The 17,824-nt window shown below is 40.1% G+C and overlaps 1 protein-coding gene across 12 annotated transcripts in view; it reads right to left on the bottom strand.

The window, feature by feature from the left end:
* HECW2 (HECT, C2 and WW domain containing E3 ubiquitin protein ligase 2) overlaps window positions 1-17,824 on the bottom strand; it is a 393,499-nt gene that overhangs the window by 143,966 nt on the left and 231,709 nt on the right. For all 12 annotated transcript variants that reach the window (XM_055379315.2, XM_055379323.2, XM_063695060.1 and 9 more), the window contains one exon: window positions 5,319-5,426. In XM_055379315.2, the coding sequence (XP_055235290.1) occupies window positions 5,319-5,426 (108 nt within the window). The remainder of the gene's footprint in view (window positions 1-5,318; window positions 5,427-17,824) is intronic.

Raw genomic sequence — 17,824 nt, forward strand, 5'->3', positions numbered from 1 at the left:
ACTTGACACTGGTTGTAGTGGTTGCCTTCAGGGTGGGAAAACTGGCAACTGGACATGAAGCTAGGGAGACGTTTACTTTCAATTTTTATACTTTTTAAACATTATACTCTTTTGTATATTACCTATTCAAAATTATTTTTTAGAAAAGCAATCACAACTCAGCCGTATTAACCCTAGGCATTTATATAAGATTATATTTCAAGCCCTCTCTGCAAAAAGGTTCTACAAGCCACTCCCTGCAAGAAATGGTTTTGCCTCAGACTAGGATCTCATCCATCATCTTAAATAGCTACACGATTCACTCAGGCAGTAGTTAACAGCCTGTTCCTATTTAGAGAGTCTGGATTTTCCCCAAGTTTCTAGAAGTTGAATATTTGAAGCATAAAGATGGATGGAATAAAAATGTCCTTCTTCCTTTAATCATATCTATTTTATTTAAATGGTAGAATAATCTTAAAAAATCAAGCTAATCGTAATTTATTCTAGAACATGACTTTCACCATTGCCCTATGTGTTTTCATTAAACTATTAATATTATGATTCTTATTCACAGCTTTACTCTTCATGCTTTTGAGGAAATTTACCCACATGCCAGTGACATGCTCACTTGTCAGTTACATGTCACCGGAAGTTGTCTTCTCTTTAACAAGGGCCAGTGGAGCCTGAAATGGCCAGGCTTTCCTCTGCTAAAACTCAGAAAAACAAAAGGGACAATATCCATGCAGATGTGGCAGAAACCTAATAGGACTAGAGAACTAACTGGGCCTAACATATAAAGTGTGAAGATGGGGGATGAAAAGCATTAAATCTCCATCCAAGGGGCAAAAAGACCTTTCTGATATTGGTGGGAGGGGACTTAGGAATGGTGAAAGTTACAGAAAAGGCTCTGATAGTAAAAATAAGAGACCGAGGCCACCCCATCTACACCAAATAAAAAGGCACCCATGACACATCTATTCTGGCAAGGTACCAACCTGAGCACCACTCAGAGAAAAGACTCTCACTCACAGTTGTCACTTGCATACTGTTTCCTAATCCTATATACATTTCCCAGGGCTGGGATGGGTAAGTATGTGAAATCGCTATGTAGTTTATACAAATATCAGTGTTTTGTCATATTCCTCAATGATCACATATCAATTCAGTACATAGCAATGTAGGATGAAGTTTAGTACTCTAAGCTCACTCATTGATACAAGATTTAGTGAGTACCTAGAATAAGACCCAGCACAAAGGTAGCACTCAATGAATATTTCAGGATAGATGAGGAGATAGATGGATGGATGGATAAAAGGAAGGAAGGAAGAACAAAAAGCAAATATGAATAAATGAATGACCACAACCCATAAAAGACTGTATAGAATGAAACAGACATTCTGGCCTGCCAGTACTTTTGAAACCTCTTAAATTTTAAAACTCACAAATGCATACTGCACAGATGACCCATTCAGGTTCTGTGAGCCTGAGCTCTCTTGAATACTTGACTGTCTTATGACAAGTAAGTGTAGATGAAGCTGGCCCTCTTCTTGAATGCCCTGAGGCTCATCTACCCACATTTATACTTGGTTTTGTCCTTCAAATCCATTCAGGTAAGCCCTATAATGAAATAAATTTGGACTACGCCTCCTCTGGGGATTTATCCAGACAAACTAAAGCCATCTTAAATTCACAAATAGCCTACATAGTGCTCAAATCCAGGTTTTCCCTGGAACTTTAATAGATCAATTTTCAGAGATTTTTAAACCTTTGTTTGGACGTCTGGTGAGTTAAAGATAAACAAATTTCCTTTCTGCAGATAAAAACAAACATTTTTAAATACTTTGCATTTTCAGGATTGGAGGTGGAAAATATTTTAGAAACTGTCTAATCTCTTCACAATTTTTAAAAAAAGTTCCATGCAATCAGCTCCAGAGATTCAACCAACATTCCATTGTGAGTCCCTTTAAGAATGCTCTAGCCAGACAATGGGTTTTAAGAATGACATCCAGCCGGGCACGATGGCTCACGTCTGTAATCTCAGCACTTTGGAAGGCCAAGGTGGGTGGATCACTGGAGGTCAGGAGTTTGAAACCAGCCTGGCCAACATGGTGAAAACCTGTCTATACTAAAAATACAAAAATTAGCCAGGCATGGTGATGCATACCTGTAATCCCAGCTACTTGGAGGCTGAGGCAGGAGAATCGCTTGAACCCAGGAGGTGGAGGTTGCAGTGAGCCAAGATCACGCCACTGCAGTCCAGCCTGGGAGACGCAGCAAGACTCCGTCTCAAAAAAAAAAAAATGACATCCCAAAGGCATAGACTATTTCTAGGCACTATAAATATAATCACAACTTCTTTTATATTGCAAGGGTAGGGGTGAGTGTTTTGGGGGGGGCAGGGAGTGCTTCATTCTGATTAATGAAGCAAGACTTATTCAAAGGAGAATCTTTCTGAAATTCCTATTCACTGTCCTGAACTTTACTTATACTACATTTCTCAGTCTTTAAAAAATGCATCACTGAATATTTCCAGTTTTACAATTATGCTCCACAATACTCCCAATTTTATGTGAGAAGAATTAAGGTGGAAATGCTAAAATACGGAGAAAAGAAAAAAAAACCCTTCTCTTTTCTTCATTCCCAACTCCTAGTTTCAATGTCAGGCCCATTTCTATTAAATACTAGGGTGAGATGTAGAGAAATCAGTCAAGACAGAGCTATTTAACTATAGCCTAATCAGCCAGGACATTATGAATCTCTAACACTTTGGGAAGGAGAAAGAAAATCAATCACAGCAAAGGGGATACTCTGTAAATGGGCTTTTTCTCACATTATATTCCAAACTATAGCAGCATGTGGTACTGACTTCTTCCCAGGGGTTCACATGAGCCTTGTAATATCAATCTGTGCACTCCAACAGGCAATAATTACCAGCAGCCTTCAGCATTTTGGAGTGATTTTGCCAAAATCACTCCAAAGGAAGTGATTTTACCTTTTCCCCTGAAGTTCAGTTGGCAATATTTCTCAGCTAGATCAGCCTTTTAAACACCAGGATCCTTTCAAAGGAGGAATCACACTGAAAGTAAAACCAGCTATTTCCCATTCCATTTTCCCACATTCTTTTATCACTTATTTCTTCATTACTTAAGATAGTCGTGCCAGCTGGGGCAATGTTGGAAAGTTACATAGACATAAGTCCGAAAAACAAATCATCCATAATTCCACCTGCCAGAAACCATCCTCATTCACATGTTGGCAAGTTTTCTTCCAAACTTTCCTATATGCTGTGCTATTAGCTAGGATTCTGCTGAATGTACCTACTTCCCCTTTCTGACCTTCCTTTCTCTCTGCTTTTTGTGAGCATTTTCCCTTAAAAATGACATTTCTTTTAAGGCCTAAGAGAGAATCCAGTCAGAAAACTGGAATATGAAAAGAAGACATTTCTTATGGGGTAGAAGCAGGATTAGAGAAAGTTCTAGAGTGCTGATTTACAAGTAAGGATGGTGAAAGAAATTATTTCATGCCTTTAATGGCAATTCAAAGTAACAGATGTTAACCTTTTAAGATAACTGTGTATTAGAGAAGTTTGATATGCTTCATAAAGATATGCTTGCGGCAGGTTTCCATTTAATCAAATCTTTAATGTTCACGTTTAGTAAGTGCTATCTTTAAGTACTAGTACCCACACATTCTCTTTTATATTAAATCTTTTGCATATACTAATCTTAAGGCTCACTCAGAGCTCAACAACTCAGAAAAAGTTTAAAGAGCCCATTTTTTTTCTACATTAAAGAAAAATGGCCAGGCACAGGGGCTCATGCCTGTAATCCCAGCACTTTGGGAGGCTGAGGCAGGCGGATCACCTGAGGTCAGGAGTTCGAGACCAGCCTGACCAACATGGAGAAACCCTGTCTCTACTAAAAATACAAAATTAGCTGGGCGTGGTGGCGCATGACTGTAATCCCAGCTACTCTGGAGGCTGAGGGAGGAGAATTGCTTGAACCCGGGAGGCGGAGGTTGTGATGAGCCGAGATTGCGCCATTGTACTCCAGCCTGGGCAACAAGAGCTAAACTCCGTTTCAAGGAAAACAAAAAAAAAAAAAAGAAAGAAAGAAAAATAAATTCTATAAATGTAGAAGTTAACCTGGACCAACTAGTAAAGCATTTATTCCTTCATTCTTCTATATATTCCACAAAAATGTACTGAGTATTTACTATTTTTTCAATAATATTGGTGGCAACTATAAATAACACCATCACCCAACAGAAAAAGGGACAAGATATTTTTGTGAACCAGGCACTATATATGAGCATTTGAATTTATAAATGACTATAACACTGAATTAATTAGGTAATAGTTGAGTTATCTGCAGCCAATGTCTGATTTTCTGGTAAGCTGACCTCAATGTCAGTGAGCCCGTCTATTTCATCAACACTTTGAAAAGACTGGGGTCCAAACACGAAGTTATTCTGCTGCTGGCAAAAATTATAATGAGATATTTCAAAGGCAAGTCATGTTATTAAATTAACTGAAATCTTGACTTATTCTTTCTGAAATTCATATGAATAAATATTAATTATAGATATAAAGGGTATATAAAAATGTGTAAAGTATTAAAGTAACCATATATAATTTATATACCATACATTCATAATGTATATGTAAAATATAAAATATACTATATATATATTTTTGTATATATACATGTATATGTATGTACATGTAATATTTGCATATATATGTAAATGTGTATGTTTGTGTGTGTGTGTATATACATATACACACATGCACATATTATATAGTTGTCCCTTGATATCCATGGGGGATTCGTTCCAAGACCCCCATGGGATAACAAAATCCACAGATGCTCAAGTTCCTTACATAAAGTGTCAGAGTATATGCATATAACCTGTGTACATCCTCTCATATACTTTAAATCATCTCTAGATAACTTATAATACCTAATATAAATGCTATGCAAATAATTGTTATACTATATTGTTTAGGGAATAATAAGAAAAAATGTCTGTAGTTGTTCAGTAGAGACAAAATGACATTTTTTTTTCCTGAATATTTTTGATCCACAGTTGGTTGAATCTGTAGGTGTGAAATCCACGGATATGGATGGCTAACGGTATATTTAAACACATACAGTTTTTTCAAAATATGTGAACATTCTTTACTGAGCATTTTCTAAAACAATATATTTTCCATCATGGCACAAATATGTAAATCCAAACCAAAGAATTTCAAAATAACATTCAAAAAGACTCCATAGAATTCTGCATACTTGTGCAATGTTCAATAATAAGTTTATATTTCACACTTAGTTACTTACGTTCCATGAAATAGGGCCCAGGCTCAATTCTCCATACAATTTGCCCTTTTTGTGTTCCAGTCACACCCCTGTTCTTAGAATCCCAGAAGTTGGCTGGAGAATTCTCATCTGGAAAAACCAAAGAAACACTTTTCAGCTTAATTATAACCTGTTTCTCCTTAGCGGGAAGATTAACATAAGTTCTAAAATAAATGGAAAAAAGATAAACGAGAAAATATAATGCACATTATTCTTAATGACTACCTCCCAGCAGAGTATTACCAGAGTTTCTGTGCTTGCATTGATGTGAGAGAAAGGGGGCTGGGTGGAAAGAAGATGGCATCTCTGGGCTTGGCCAAGGTGGTCAATGTTGCCAAAAGACAAAACTGCAAAGAACAAAGGGTACAACTGCTACAACTTTAGCTATGAGCTGATTTATAACAAAGGGGTTGGGTGTGCTCCCATTTGTAAAACGCTTTTATAAAAAGGAAAGGAAGAACAGACCTAGGAGAATATAACAGAATTCAAGATGGGATGAACAAAAGGGACGTTAAGCTACGAAAGTGAGTCAAGATACAGCACAGCTTTGCCAGGAACAGTGTTTAGGGAACACAAACCAAGTTCATCACATCTGTCAGGACAGTCCTTTGCAAAAGACCAAAGGCATAGACCTTGAGACAAGATAAGAAAAAAAAAAAAAAGAGTCTCTATAGGCTTTTGTGTTGAAGAAGAATAGAAAGAACAGTGATCCCCCAAAAAGGCCAGAAAGCAGCATTTTCCAAGCTTTCTGACCTCATGGCACAAAGAAAATGGTAGTATTTGTATGGCACACTAGATTCAACAGGGGCCATGCTTACAATTTAATATGACAGGCAGGGATGGCTCTGGCTTCCTCAGGCTCTGCCCCCAGCACCCTGAGGACTGGGGATTCATATATTCTATAATTTGCTCACATTACACTAGTTTGAAGCTCTGTCTTAGTGGCCCAGAATAGGAAATGAAACTAGAAAACACGAAAAGGAGACAATTTGGAGTTTTATAGGCACATTAAAAAGTATATAGTGATCCTGGCTCTTAATGCCAGATGTACCTCATTTGTTTCCCCAAATCCCTTTCCAAGGAGGAAGGATTAAGGTTGCACTTTACTTTAACTGAGAGTTGGAATAAAGAAGACGGGGTGAAGTATGAGCTACACTAAAAATGGAAAGATGGAGAAAAGGTCCCAAGCCCAAAGGAATAGTCCCGAGGAGAAAAACCTCTCTTCTTTTAAGCATGAAAGAAACAGAAAATGGGTCAAAGCAAGGGGACAGAGGGATTTCTGTCTTTTTTGTGGTTGCCCTGCTAGTTTCATCATATTGAAAAGCCAAAGAACTTTGGGAGGGATGGTCCTTTCATGCATTTGCATTGAGCACATTATAAGTCAAAGGTTCTTTACTGTGAAAGGCCAAGAAGCAGCCACTGTTCTTTATAAGAATGGAAAGACATAACCCATTCATGGCGTCACATCCTCTCCTAGACAAACAATGCGAGCAAACAATTCCATTTCATACAGAAATATAACCAAGATGCTGATATTTAGATGGTACTCAGGCAATCACTTAAAAATCACTGGATTTGAAAGGTATCACATGGCTCCTCAGGGCAGACCCTGCTTGCTGCATAACCACTGAGCTTCTACCTTGCCAACTGAACACCAATTTTGTTCAAGGCAACAATGTGCCCTGTTAAAAATACCTCTCCAAAATCCCATCCAGCTAATGGTGACATGTGGCCTAGTTCTGCCCAGTGAAATGTAAGTGGAAGTCTACTAGGTGGAACCCTATGGAAAACTGTAATTTTCCTAATAAGAAAAGGACAAACTCAACATCCTTTTGCTCTTCCCTGTCCCCTCTTTTTGAAGTAAAGCCACATTGCTAAGATGGCAGAGCAAGAAGCAAGAAGCAATCAGAATGATCCATTGAGCCCTGACCCACCTGCCTTCAGGCTTCTTGCTACCTAGGAAAAAAAAAAAATCCTATTTGGTTAAGCCACTGTGGTTGTGTTTCTGTTACCTGCAGCTACACACAATTCTTAATGGATATACCCATCCTAAAAACCACTCAGTGATTCAGACTCATCATTTCTGACTTGACCTGGAATCCTCAAGTTTGTATCACTGCTCCAGGTTAGACAACAAGGGTATTTGCTTCACCTTCTGAAAGATACTTTAATTAGCAGACCTGCTTGGATGCTGGGAGAAGAACTCTCCTATTTTCACAAATAAATTTACTTATTAGCTACTGGTCACTTGGAAGGCACAGAAGGCTGGACTCTAAAAGAAAGAGAACACACACATAGGAGATAGAGGGTGTCCACTTATTCACAAAGCTTTTTAAAAAAGTAGTTATGTACATGGGAAATTTCCTAAAAACGCTGTTGTAACAGATTCCTTCCTCTTGAGGCCTTGGAAAAGATGAGGCAGTATCAAATCTGGTTTTAAGGAGCAAGTACTAAATCAAGAAGATAAAAAGCAACTGTAAAAAAGTTGTACCTGTTAATGTGACCTCACTGTAAAAGTGTATGCATTATTTGGTATTACTAAACTTTTTCTCCCCAGGCAATCAATTAAGCCAATAAATTAATCCAAACGCATTTCTGACATGACAATTTTGGGAACATGGACCAGTGAGGGTCAAAAATTAGAATGGATGGGTAGGAATGGGATGAGGATGAGGCCTGAACCCTGGACAGAGGAGATCCTGAGGCTCCTTTACATGGTCCCTAGAAGGGAGCTTGGACAGAGAACTGTTGTCAGCATCTCTTATTCTAAGTGGGTCACTAATACCACTTCCTTTGCTAGTTAGGTTCATCTCAAGGTATAAATATTGTACTACTTGCATACCCTTGCTTAGTCTCAGAAGTAGGAAATAAGGGAGAATAAATAACGTGTGCTTTCTTCCCAGACCCTTTACCATGAAACAAGCCTAGAGTTAAGTGTTCAATTCACCCACCAGCTCCTGTAGGTTGGGATAAACTCTATATCTGTGTATCTCTGACTTAGTTCCCCTGGTTAGTTCATAGGCCATGTAGAAAATTCCATTTCCAGCCGGGCACAGTGGCTCACACCTGTAATCCTAGCACTTTTGGAGGCTGAGGCAGGTGGATCACGAGGTCAGGAATTCGAGACCAGCCTGGCCAACATGGTGAAACCCCGTGTCTACTGAAAATACAGAAAACAAAAAAATTAACTGGGCGTGGTGACAGGCGCCTGTAATCCCAGCTACTCAGGAGGCTGAGGCAGGTGAATTGCTTGAACCCGAGAGGCGGAGTTTGCAGTGAGCCGAGATCACGCCACCGCACTCTAGCCTGGGCAACAGAGTGAGACTCCGTCTCAAAAAAAAAAAAAAAAAAAAAAAAAATTCCATTTCCGTTTGGTGACTTTTTTTTTTTTTGACATGGAGTCTCATTCTGTCACCCAGGCTGGAGTACAGTGGTGTTATCTAAGCTCACTGCAACCTCTGCCTCCTGGGTTCAAGTGATTCTCCTGCCTCAGCCTCCCGAGTAGCTGGGATTACAGGCGCCTGCCACCACGCCCAGCTAATTTTTTTGTTTTTTATATTTTCAGTAGAGACGGGGTTTCACCATGTTGGCCAGGCTGGTCTCAAATTCCTGACCTCGTGATCCACCTGCTTCGGCCTCCCAAAGTGCTAGGATTACAGGTGTAAGCCACCACGCCTGGCTAATTTTTGTATTTTTCAAATTACAAAATACAAAATAGAGATGGGGTTTCACCATGCTGGCCAGGCTGGTCTCGAACTCCTGACCTCAGGTGATCAGCCTGCCTCAACCTCTGAAACTGCTGGGATTACAGGCATGAGCCACCACACCTGGCCTGGTGAAATCTGTGACATTTAAAGAAATAAAATTAGCCCTTTGAAGCCAAATGGGTAAATTGTACCATGAGTATTCAGGTTCACACAGAACACAAATGTTCCATATATGACAAAAAATGGGTCAGAAGCAGAATGAGCTGACCCTGAGCAGAAGCTGGATGGGCCTGTTTTGATTACAGAAAACAAGTTCAAATGCCATGGCCAGTGACCATCCTTTGGCCTTCATAAGGAAGGAAAACTGCTGCATTATTCCTTGCCAACCATGGTGCTTGTCAAGTAAGAGACCCTCAAGTTAATATTCTGGTTATTCTAGATGGAAATTTTTCTTTGATGTGATCATATTCTTGATAATTCATTATCCTTGACAGATACAAATACTTCCGCCACTGAGTGGCAGCAACCCTTAATTGCAAATATGAATCCTGAGAAATAAGTTTAGGGACACAGAGTTCACATTATTGTGAAATGGCTACTACAATCTCTACAACTGCCACTGCTCCTACTGTGGCTAGCAGAGCTATGGCCAGCCTTGGCACATCATGCTAAGAAATGCCTAGAATGACTAATTCCTTTACTTTGTTCCAAGAAGATCAATTTTAATTAGTCCTTTAGGTTAAATTTTTTGTTCACACCTTTGTTTAGGTTGCAGTCAATTTTGGTCTAGCCTGAGAATCATTTTAGAGTGGTAGCATTTTCTCTGCTCAGCTCTATTGTTCATGGATTTTTTTGTATAGGCCAACATGTTTTTTTTCCTATATTCAATGAACTATTCTTTTTTATCCTCATTTAGTACCTGTATGAGGTGATTTGGTTTTTTCAAAATGCCCCCAATCCAAAGTAAGAACAATAGCTGGCCCAGGTGCAGTGGGTCATGCCTGTCATCCTAACACTTCAGTAGGACAAGATAGGAGGATTGCTTGAGGCCAGAAGTTTGAGACCAGCCTGGGCAACACAACAAGACCCTGTCTCTACAAAAAAAAATTTTTTTTAATTAGCTGGGCATGGTGGCATGCACCTGTAGCCCTAGTTACTCGGAAGGCTAAGACAGGGGTGTCCCTTGAGCCCAGGAGTTTGAGTCTGCAGTGAGCCACGATTGCACCACTGCACTGTAGCCCAGATGACAGAGCAAGACCCTATCTCAAAAAAAAGAACAATAACTGAATATAAAAAGGTATATCAAAGAAACAATTCTAAATCCCCCACATGTGTAATATAGAAGTAATTATAACTTTATTTCTTCCTTTAACTGAGTAAAGGTTCCGACAAATCATAGAATGCCACTGGTCTTTAAAACCAAGTTATACTTGGCCACTTCCCTTTCTCGTTTCTCTTAACAATTCCAACTCTGTCTCTGTCCTCACATCCCCTACCTAATTTCCACCCTCACTGGAACTCTGTGTGAACTCTGTGTCCCTAAACTCATGCATTCTGTGGCATCCAAGAGGACATTAGGCCTGATCTCCCTTGATTTCTCCATCTCCCTACTACTATCTCCTCTGTATCTGTGCCGCCTTCTTGCCCAGGGTTCTACTCCCCCTTACAGTGGCGCCTGTGGCGCCCTCTTCTCCACCAGTCACTTTCTGTCATCTTAATATTTAACCTTTTTCTCTAGAAGGACCTTCCACTCAACCTAGAAACCTGTCAGCTTCCATGAGGCATATTCTCCTGCTTTTGTCTTTGTTCTTTGACCATTACCTTCCTTGCCTTCTTTCCCATCTTCATTCCTATTTCCTCTCATACCAGGATTAAAGTGTCTGTTTTTCTGTTACAAAACAGTCTATATTACAGGAGTATATATTCTAGATTCTTAGGTTACTTCCTAGTGGAAATATAATTACAAAGAAAGGGACATTGGAGATGTTAATACATATATACCCAAATACCTTCTAAATCTAATTTTGTTTGGTAGGGTTTATATTAAGCTTGTCCCTTCGTGTCTCACAACTTCTTCATTCTCTTACAAGTCTAGTTGGCTACACATTTTCTCTAAATAGAAAAGTGAAACGTGTGTGTGTGTGTGTGTGTGTGTGTGTGCACGCATGCGTACCTTGGCCTCCCAAAGTACTGGGATTACAGATGTGAGCCACCATGCCTGAACATGATACTTATCCAAAGTGATTTCATTTATTATTATTATTTTAAATTACAACTTAGAGCTACTCCCATTAATCCGGTCACTAATACTGGAATTAGTTATGTTAATTCTGCTTCTTCAAGGGAGAAACAAAGTGTTTGGACCCAGGAGATAAAAGAGTAGAAATAGAAGATTACAACACACAACCCTCTTCTACTAACTATATAATGACACAGAGAAATTTCTCAGAACTTGTTAATGAGGTCAGAAATAGGCCCCTTTTCCTTCATTAAAACCACATTATTTTTAGGAGGAACACCTAGGGGTCTTAAACAGAATCTCTATATAAGCAGACTTACCAAAATCTCCTGCACATTCACTGTCACAGATCCTCACGGGTCACCATCTCTTTTAGCTACCTGATCCTCCAGGGCAACAAATGCCCAACTTCATGGCTCACAATGAATGAGGGGGTGGGTGGTGCTTCTTTAAAATGCTAATTCCTGCATGGTGGCTCACGCGTGTAATCCCAGCACTTTGGGAGGCCGAGGCAGGCAGATCACTTGAGGTCAGGAGTTTGAGATCAGCCTGGCTAACATGGTGAAACCTCAACTCTAATAAAAATACAAAAAATTAGCTGGGTGTGGAGGCGCACACCTGTAATCCCAGCTATATGGGAGGCTGAGGCAGGAGAATTGCTTGAACCTGGGAGGTGGAGGTTGCAGTGAGCTGAGATTGTGCCACTGCACTCCGGCCTGGGCACTCCATCTCAAAAAAATAAACAAATAAAATGCTAATTCTTGTGCTGCTCTTCCAGAGATTTTGAATTTAGTAGATTGCAGTCTGTGCTCAGGAATCTGAATTTTAGCAAGCACCCCAACCAGATGATTCAGATGCAAGTACCATAAAGACCACATTTCGAAAAATTCTGCATCATGGTTATTTCCAGGGAAGTTGAGCAATCACAGCAATGCTGTGGACCATGCATATGTCTTTGACCATTGTCCCTCTCATTTTTTACCTTGTTCATTCATTCATTCAGACAGGTATTTATTGACTGACTACTACGAAGACCATAAGCATCTATTTCCTGCCATAAGGAGCTGACGGGATAAGGGGGGATATTTCCTGCCATAAGGAGCTGACGGGATAAGGCACATAGATATATAATGCAATGCAAAAATTACTATGGTAAAGGTAACCATGTTTTGTTAAAAGAGGAAAAAAGAGGAGGAATGATTAGTCATCCTGGTGTCTGTGTGTGATTCATATGGTTGAGCTGTTAGGTTTAAAGTGTCTTTGGAAGGGTTTACGGAGATCTCCTTTGAGAAGTCTACAAATCTAAGCCAGACATTGTTTCCTCATCTATTCCCTAGACATATATATTTCTTTACCTTCCACGGTTCACATTTTTGGTTCTATGAATGGTCATCAGAAACAACATATTTAAAGCTGAATTCAGAGGTCAATGTTACCATTTTTCCTCGGGCCCCAGGAGATTATCCTTTTCTTCCCTGGAAAAGTTGATAATTATATTAACCTACAATGTAATTATAAAGAGTAGTCTTTTAAAAAACTAATTCTTTTTTTTAAAAAAAATGACACACCAAGCTAAAATAATGTAAACAGAAAAACTTTAAATTTTTTTCAAGTTCTTTCTTCCCCATAATATTCCACACACAGAGATAGGTGTGAAAACTATTTTTAAAAGATTAATTTTTTTCCTGTACATGATTCTTGGATTTCCAGAAAATTATCCTTTTAAGATAATAAGAGAATATATAGGAAACATGAACAGACATATCAGACATAGCCAAACATATTCTAGATTTGGAAACGTTTTTATGTCTATGTTAAATAACTCCAAAACCTCCATACGGTACTTGAAATAAAATAGAAACAAAAAAAGTATCCAAAGCACTTACCCTCCTACCAATCAACCCAGGTGAGTTGAAAATAGAGGAGAAATTTTTTGAGAAAGATGCCATGTGACCGATTGTGCCAGAGAGAAGAAAAATAATACTTACAAATTTTCTTTTGCTTTAAAGTAATTCCATCTCCTCTCTACATTTTCTTAAGAAATGGCATACATTCTAAATTGATTTTCAATTATCTTTTGTACATAAACTGAAAACAACTATGTCCTGAGATTGGAACCATAAAGATGCTTGATCTTATTCTGGATACACTCGGGAATTAGATGCCTGTCTGGAATTTGGGATTGGAGAGCAATACTAAGCTAGGAGTTGAATCAAGATTATCATTCTAGACCTGGGCAAAGAACACCCCTTCAGAGGGACTGCTTGACTGTTAAAATGGTACAAATTTACCAGCAAGTACCAGGCCAGTTACTGGAATCCCAGAGCTACGTTGAGGAGAAAACTGGGACGACGACTTTGAGAGCTGAGCTATACTGTGGAAGACGGGTGGGTCTTCACCACTGAATGTACCAAATGGAACACCAATTTTATTAAGTGCTAGGAGAATTCACTGGCAAACTTCCTTATGAATTTGCAAACTTAGCATTAGTTTTTAACACAATCTCCTTAGATGCCCAATTAAAAGTCTTCTCTGAATGGAGACAAGAGTGTGTCTGACATGTTCAGAGATTACAATCATGGCACCACCAGGCCACCTGCTAAGAGGGCACCTACTGGTGACTACGGCTTTGAAGCCACTTGAATGGCACCAGAATGATTTGCTGAGAACAGTGTGCCCGAGAATGCAGAAATGGGCACCAGCACATTACTGGGTGGAAAAAAACAACACGGGCTTAGAAGAACCAATGACAAGACTGCAAGGTCTAGCCTTGGGAATATCTGTGCACTGAAAGGTGTGCCGGACACTATCTCTGACATGGACCTCATCACTGCCCTGGAAGGGAATGCTGGCAGAGTGGAGAGGCACAGGGCACACTTGTTGAACTCACAATATGCACTATCAAGTTTAAGAGAGATGTTTTATTGCTGTATCCTCTATAGCAGGGTATCACAAGCAGGGAGTGGGGCCCAACTGGAGAATGTGAAATGTCTTACTAGATCCAAACTGGGTGACATATAGTCAAGTCTGAACCACACCCCTGAGGGGTCACCTACACACTCACACCTCTAGATGTACTAGGCAAAGGGAGGAGGCTCTGCTCAGCAACTTCCTAGATAAAAACAATTGGTCCTAAACTATTTGATTAAACACTCATTTGACAAGGAAAAGAAACTACTGATAGCCCAGTGAGAAGAAACACTTGGACTCATTTCAGTAAATCCCTCCCAAGAGTTACAGTCATGGCCCAGTATACCGGATAATAAGGAGCAGTTCAGAAATGGTTTACAAAAGAATCAATTTCAAACACACGTCACACTGGCATATAGAAACATGTCTCTCTTCTGTTCAGTGGCTCCCTATTTTTCTCAGAGTGAAATCTAAAGTGTTTATGATGGCTTCCAGTGTCCACAGGACATGGCTGCCCACTCCCTCCAATTACAGCTCTGACCTCACCCTTTCCTACTTTCCCTGCCTCGCTCCTTACCCCCTTCCAGCCACATTGACCTCCCTGATGTCCCCAAAGGTGTGGTCAGGATTTGGCTCCAGGGACATTGCTCTGGCCATCCCATTCACCTGGAACTTTCCCTGAGATACTGGTATGGCTCAATTCCTCCCTTCAGTTTTGTGGCTTATACATCACCTTTTCAATGAGACCTACTCTGACTGCTTCATTTTGAAATGCAAGTCTTCCTCCAGCATTCCCAGACTACCTTACTTTGCTCAATTTCCTATCCATAATCCTTATCACCTTCTCACATACTCTATAAGAATCTAGTTACACATTTAAATATATTGTCTGTCTTCTTCTGTTGAATGTAAACTCCAAGAGGTCAAAGAATTTTGTCTATTCTGTTTACTGATGTATCCCAAGTGCCTAGAATAAAACCTGACACATAGTAGGTGCTAATATTTGGTTGAATGAAAGATATTGATAATGACAAGAGGCAGATAAATGCCTAGGTACATAGGGGCGAGTCCCTGGTGAAATGCCACCTTCAAGCCAAAAACAGCCTGAAGGCTGAAAGACCACGCTGCTGGTTCTGGATGAAAGCTGTGATCCAGAGTGAGAACCTCTGTTCATGTTTGTCCACCCTTTCCCCATTGATTCTTTCTGAATAATGCTTTTTAACCAATCAAATGTTGCCTTTTCCAATACTGCCTATGGTCTGTCCCTCTCCCATCCTGTGCCTATAAAAACCTCAGACTCAGCCACACTGGCAGAGACGACCTGACTTAGGGTGATAGATGACCTGACTTAGGGTTAGAGACTACTTTCCCGTCCCCTCTCCATTGAGCGCTGTTTCATTGCTCAATATAATTCTCCAACCTCATCACCCTTCAATTGTCAGTATGACCTCATTCTTCTTGGATGTGGGGCAAGAACTCAGGACCCACCAAATGCAAGTACTCAAAAGGCTGTTAATACTGTGGCCCTTTGCCCTCTGCCAGTGGAGGGCAGCCACCCCATGCAACAGGAAGCAACATCAGGGCCAAGCCCCAGCCCTGGAGCCATAGGCCAGAGTGGGGCTAGGAGCTAACTGGGATGTTAATACACCACCATCAGTCAGGCTGCAGATGGTGGGACTAAAAGAGCTAATTACCACATTGTAACACCCCTTCTGAGGCTTCAGGGTTGTGGCCACCCCTGCCTGGGCACCACCACATTCCTGTCAGGGTGACATGGCTGGTCCAGCCACAAGCTCTGCATGGAGCCTGCCACTGTACCAGTGGTTGGAATGGCCGGCCAGACCCCACACTCACTTGCTCACATACTCCCTCCCGCTAGGGGCTGAGCGCACAGTCGCAGTGGCCCTGGGTTCCACACTGGAGTGCAAGCCAACCATGGCCCGGTGGGCTGACTAGACAGGGTGCCTCCTGCTGCGGGGGCTGAGAAAAATCCTGCATCAGTATCTTGATATCTTCTTTTGATTATATGATATTAATTGAATATTAGTACTATATTCTTAAAATATACAAAAAAGAAATAACATTCTCACCATGGAACACACAAAGCCTTTTTAAAGAGATCTCCATCTTATTCAGTGTAGAGAAAAACAGGGACAACACTGCAAATTCTTGGTAAGCATTATCAGGAGAATTCCACAAGACCAGCTTAAACTCTGGATCTTTATAATAAGAATTTCCAATTAAGATTCACACTTAATTCATCCACACTGCTGATGTGACATTCAACTTTATTTATATCCTACAGTTGGTCACACCAAAGCACAAAAAAGATTAAGAGGCTTACCTAAGATCACATAACCAGTTTCGAGTAAGGCCTCTGAAACATCTTAAAGTTCTTTCTTGACAAGGATTTTCAGAGCATTTCTAAATTAAGATTTTTTTCCCCAAACTGAATGTTTTACTACATAGGATTTGTGAGAACTCAAATTCTTTGATAATGCTCAAATGGAAAATTACTAAAGGCTTACTTACATCAAACAAGAAACTTATAATTTATGGTGGCTATTGTAAAACTTACGATAAATCTCATGTGAAAACAGAATAAGGCATTTACAATAGTTGCATCCAATTTCATGATAAAAATGTTAGCAGGAATGATGTGTTCTTTGTAAAACTTCAGACTTCAAGATTTCCAAAGTCTCTTTCAAGTACACACTGCTGTCAGTACATGATTTTCCCCATCATACTTGCATGGCTACTTTCCTTTGGCAATTATGCTTTATAATGAAAATGTAAACCCGAGCCCTTTTAAATGGTGAAGTATGGCCAGCATTTGGTACCTCGGTAAACACCTTAGCACAAGATCCAACATTAGCCCCTTCAAGAATTTTCTATGACAATGATGATAAAATGCCTCAATCCTATCCCCTGTAACAAGGCTCAAAGTATTAGAACAAGACTTCCTGCTGTCAAAGAACTTTCATAAGAAAGAGCAGAGTAAATGCTCTTTTTCCATTTGGATAAACAGGCCAAAGACAGTTGAAAAGAACATTTTAAGCCTCAAAGACAGAATGAAAACAGCAATTATAGAAGGGATAGAGAAAATGAAATTTACAAAAATTCATTCAACAAATATTTATAGAGCATCTACTATCTACCAGGCAATATTCTAAGTGACAGGGATTTGGGTAGGAGTAAAAGAGTCAAAGTCCCTGTCCTGGTGGAGATTTTGGTCTGGTGGGGAAAGTGGTCAGTAAGCAGATACATAAGCAAAAATGTAATGTCAAGTAGTAGTAACTGGCTTAAAGAAAGAAAGCTTGGGAATGGGGTGGAGAGAGGTTGGTAGGAGAGCACAATTTTACATAGGTTGGTCAGGGAAGCATTTGAACAGGAACCTGAGTGAAGCAGGGGACTGAACCACAGGGAGATTTTGGGAAAAGGCATAACACAAAAATGCAAAAGCCCTGAAACAGAAGCAAGCCTACCATGTTCCAAGGAACAGCCAAGTGATGCAGCCACAGCAGCATGGATGAGGCAGAGAGTGGGAGAAGAAGAGATGAGAGAGACAGGCAGGGGCCAGCTTCCGGACTGTAATAATAACAATAACACTCTCTAGAACCTACTACGTGCCA

The sequence above is a fragment of the Gorilla gorilla genome, chromosome 11 (genome assembly GCF_029281585.2).
Source record: "Gorilla gorilla gorilla isolate KB3781 chromosome 11, NHGRI_mGorGor1-v2.1_pri, whole genome shotgun sequence".
Taxonomy (NCBI): Eukaryota; Metazoa; Chordata; class Mammalia; order Primates; family Hominidae; genus Gorilla; species Gorilla gorilla.